The sequence below is a fragment of the Hippocampus bargibanti genome, linkage group LG17 (genome assembly GCF_051943395.1).
Source record: "Hippocampus bargibanti isolate YZ-2025 linkage group LG17, ASM5194339v1, whole genome shotgun sequence".
Taxonomy (NCBI): domain Eukaryota; kingdom Metazoa; phylum Chordata; class Actinopteri; order Syngnathiformes; family Syngnathidae; genus Hippocampus; species Hippocampus bargibanti.
Window position 1 is genome coordinate 96,953 of NC_142750.1, and position 4,630 is coordinate 101,582.

Sequence of the window (4,630 nt, forward strand, 5' to 3'; positions counted from 1 at the left end):
CCTTCACTCAACACGGAAGTAACTCAAATAGATCAAGTTAGCTAGCTAGCTAGCCAGGCGATGGGTTGAAAAGTTGAAGTCCATCGTTGCTGTTGTTTTTGCAAAAAGGCTGAAATGCGTGGACGGCGGCGCGCTAAGACCTCCAAGTGGATGTGGAAGGCGGCCAGCGAGAGCGGAGCAAGCTGAACATCTATTCTTTGTGTTCCCTTGGAAATCAGCCTGGCCGGGGCGCCGCTTTCAGACGCTTTCAGCCACTTTCACACTTGCCGGCTCTCTTCTTCTTCTTCTTCTTTATCTTTTTCCTCCCTCTCTCCCCGAAACATGCCCCGTGTCAGCCAGGCTCTTTAGTCAGGATGAGGCTACGCTAGCAGGCAAGCTAACCTACCTTGTGGCGGTGGGTGGGGGCAGCGCAACAATGGGATGCGCTCCGGCGTTCCCTCGTTTGCAACCGGCGCACCGCGTGACAAATTGGCAAGCTTTTCAGTAGGCCCCGCCCCCAACTTTGGGACAAAGGGGAGCGCAAACACCCCCGAGAGACCTTTTGCTTCACTTTTATTCCCTCGCGTTGTTTTTCCAGAGTTGCTCCTGAAAGTATTTGGCAAACATGAGTGAAAAAAAAAAAGAAAAGACTTTGCGGGAAGAAAAACAACGAGTCGCTGTGGAGCCACCCACGGCCCATCTGCGCTGCTATTATTTTCTTTTATTATCATTCCACACTTTTTTTTTATGAACATGAGACAATGAGAGCAGGGTGGGGGACAGTGTGTGTGTGTGTGTGTGGGGGGGGGGGGGTCGTCCTCGCATGTAATTGCTTGTTGAAGACCCTCCTCATAGCTCGTCAGTCCCGTTGCCCACTTCCATTTTCCATCCAATGAATTCCTTTGCGGCCGGCCGGATAACGCCTCACAATGAGGCCCCGGGCGGCATCGCGAATCCTTCCCATTCGGCCCTGGCGCTCAGGTTGGCCCCGCGTGCCAGCCCGGACGGCTTGAGAATGGGACCGAGCCCCCCCCCTCCGCGGCGTCCCGCCGTCTTCCAGCTCTCCCGCTTCCAAACAAACTTTCAATTCTGTCCACGGAGGCTCAGAAGATGGCGGACGGGGTCCAAGAAGGACAAAAAGACAAATAAGGAGCAGGTATTTTATGAAGCAACCCCGCCCACGCGCGGTCATGGCAAAAACAAGTCCATCGAAGCGACGCGTCGCAAACGAGACGTCCGCAACGTAAAAGCAACCGGAGACTTTTCACATCCGTCCACCACTTTTGCGCAGGGTCAAAAGTCTGTGGAAGCTCTCAGTGGTACAGGAGCGGTCCATCGATGAAAAGGTTTCTTCAGCCGTCACCTGGACTTCTTTCAAGGTGTCGGACGTTTCGCTTCATGTCCAAGTTTTTCATAAAACAGCAAAACGCTTCACTAAATGGCCACGGTGGGGTGAGGTTTAATTTGGATCGTTCTTACCACAGACTTCTTAGACCACATAGGGTTAGTTATGCCGGTGAGGTGATACCGGGGCAATCAGGCCTTAGGTCTTAGAGCCCATAATCAAGCAGGACAATAGAAGTAATCAGTGTAGCCTCAGGGAATGGTCCTCTGCTCCCCCCGACCTGAGAGCGGGGACCTATCATAGCAGAGTCTGGCACCGCCACGTCGGGACAGTAGGGATATATATATGTATCGGGCCGAAACTACCAGCAAAAAAATTAGTTTGCTGACGAAGCCTCTTGGATAAGAAGCGAAGCCTTGAAAGAGGGAAAGATGACGGCTGAAGAAAGCCATCAAAACAAACAAACTTTTGAAGGGGCGGCGTTGGGTTAGCGCCCTTCCTTTGAACCAGTCGTCGTCTCCCAACCAGGGACGCCATTTTGTCTCCGTGGCAGCCATTCTTCTTCTTTTGCTCTTCTCATCAAAGCAAAACAACCGGTGGGAAAACGTCAAACATTTCCCGCCGGGAGAGAAAGCGACAACGCAACAACAGCAATACAAATGGCCACGCGCGCACCAGACGGCAAAAAGACGGCGAGATCGGCACCGCACGCTCGCTCGCTCGCTCGCTTGTGTTCCGACTTGACAGAAACGCGGCAGATTGTTGGTCGCTAGTCTGCCCGCGGTCGGCCATTTTGTGGGGTCCTTCCTGGCCCCCCTAAGCGTCCGAGTGCGGCGCTGACGGGCAAAGACGTCCGTCCGTCCGTCCGTCCGGCTCGCTTGCTTTCTCAGGAGGGGCCCAAAAGTCTCCTTTTCAGGATTTTCACGCTGCCGGCGCCGTTTCGGGCGCAGCTGTTTTGCGGCGGGATCCGCGCCAAACGGGCTCGGGTTTCCTCGCTAAGTGCACGCCATCCAAAAAAAAAGGGAAAAAATGTACAGGCCGCCGTAAGATAATACGGAGGGAGGCGCCGCTTGGCGGGGCAAAGGCGCCTTGCTCCCAAAAGGAGGATTTGCCCGAAACTCAGCAGGCGCTCGAGCGCCCTCAGGGCCGGCTCAGCGCGGTGTACTCCCAAGCGGAGGGCGGGGGGCTGCGAGCGGCGCCCAGCGGGGGGCCGCCGTAGGCCCGCCTGGGCGAGTGGAAGTACGGGTACTGGTAGAGGCCCGACGGGTAGCCCGAGTAAGGCGCGTAGTAGGCCGAGCTCTGCGGCTCGCCGTAGTCGCAGGCTTGCCCGCCGTAGGCGGGCAAGTCGGGGCGCGGGCTCAGCTGCTCCGTTTTGATCTGGAGTCGCCGCTGGGACGCCTCGGGCGCCGCCGACAAACTCTTGCGGTACCACGCCGAGCCGCCGTAGGCGTAAGAGCCCGGCTCCGAGGCGGAGCAAGCCGAGGAGGCGGCGCCGCGGCCGTTGGACGGCAGGTACTGGTCAAACTCGTGCACGTCGAAGGCCTCCATGTTGCCGATGACGTCCGTGCTCAGCTCCGAGATGTCCACGTTGCTGAAGTCGATGTTGTGCCGCCCGCCGCCGTCGGCCTTGGGGTCCCGCTTGGCCGAGTGCTCCGTTTTCGGGGTGGTGGGCGGGGTCGGCGGACCGTGGGCCTGCCCTGCAAAAGCCACAAGCGCAATCAAAGAGTGCAGCGCCCTCCGGGGAAGTAACGCAAGCTCGCCAGGTGGGGGGGATCCCGGTTGGGAGGCAGAAATCAGAGCCCCGGAAGCGTCACCCACTTTTGCCGTTTGATTAGCGATGACTTGTTGAAGTCGGACGGCAAAACGTGAGCTCCGAATCTGCTTTGATGGAAATTTGCGATTGCGGTTGGAGCCTTCTTGTTAGCTTGCAAGACGCCGCCCCCCCCCCCCCGCCCCCTCCCAAAGGAACATTTTCCTTCTCCACCGGACTCCACGTGGGCCCGGTGAGATGACCCCCCCCCCCCCACATGTTGCGATCAAAAGCACTTTGGTAAACGGGTCCGACCTGGATGTTCAGGGGGGCGGTGGCCATCGCCCATCCCCGGCTCCGCTTTGTACATGTGATGATGAGGAGGAGGAGGAGGAGGAGGAGGAGGAAGATTCTGATGCTGCTGGACGAGGTCGGCGCCAGCGTCCGAGTCGCTGTGGCCCGTCTTGACGTTCTTCCGCCGGCGGGGTTGGTACTTGTAGTCCGGGTGGTCCTTCTTATGCTGAAGCCGCAGCCGCTCGGCCTCGTCCACGAAGGGCCTCTTGTCGCTCTCGGACAGCAAACTGCATGTTGGGAAGAGAAGGACGGACGGGGACGGACGGACGGACGGACGGACGGGGACTGGGTCAAAGCGCCCCCAATATACGCAAAGCACGCAGAGCGCAAGCGGGCGCTTTTCTCCACTCACCGCCACAGCTTGCCCAGCGTCTTGCTGAGCTCGGCGTTGTGCAGGTGCGGGTACTGCTCGGCCAGCTTGCGCCGCGCGGCCTGAGCCCACACCATGAAGGCGTTCATGGGCCGCTTGACGTGCGGCTTGCTCTTACCCGAGCCGCCCCCCCGCGCCGGCGCGGGCACCAGCGACCAGTCGTAGCCCCGCAGCACCTGCGACACGGCGGCCCGGATGCACGCCGGGAAGCGCTCGTCGTCGTCGTCGTCGTCGTCCGGGTCCGACTTCTTGGCCGGCGGCGAGGGCGAGGGCGAGGGCGGGGACGGCGCGTCCGAGTACGACTCGTCCCGGGACGCCGGGCTGCCCGCAGGGCTTCCCGCAGGGCTGCCCGCAGGGCTGCCCGCAGGGCTGCCGGGACGGCGCTCGTCGCTCATCTTCCACGCGGCTCCGACGAGGGAGGCGCGCGCCTTTTACGCGCGGTGCGCCCCTCTTCCCGCGAACTATCGGGAGGAAATCTATTCAAAAGCCACAAGGGCAATCCTTCGTTAGCTGGGCCTTTTTCTTCATCGCAGGAAGGACGCGAAGTGTGTGTGTGGGGGGGCGTCCGTCCGTCCGTCCGTCCGTCCGTCCGTGCGCGCGTTCGGGTGTGCTGGCTGCGCTCTTCACTTTTGCGCCGCTCGGCTCGTCTCTTCGGCTTTGACGGCGTCACTCGCTCCGCCTTCGCTCCGCCATTGGCCCGAAGCGACCCCAGGGGGCGGTCCTTCGGGTGGCTCCGCTCCACCCCGGCTCGGACCGGAGACTGATCGATCGCTATTGGAGCCGTCGCTTTTCATCGAATGGGATTTCTTTTCTGTTTTAATTGCGAGATTGA

The 4,630-nt window shown here is 60.0% G+C and overlaps 1 protein-coding gene across 1 annotated transcript; it reads right to left on the reverse strand.

The window, feature by feature from the left end:
• Positions 1-657: 657 nt before the first annotated feature.
• On the reverse strand, positions 658-4,412 carry sox8a (SRY-box transcription factor 8a). The gene is made up of 3 exons (XM_089018949.1): positions 3,781-4,412; positions 3,390-3,655; positions 658-3,021 (listed from the first exon to the last, which is right to left on the reverse strand). The coding sequence occupies exons 1-3, from the start codon at positions 4,191-4,193 to the stop codon at positions 2,465-2,467; spliced, it is 1,236 nt and encodes a 411-aa protein (XP_088875075.1). The 5' UTR covers positions 4,194-4,412; the 3' UTR covers positions 658-2,464.
• Positions 4,413-4,630: the final 218 nt, after the last annotated feature.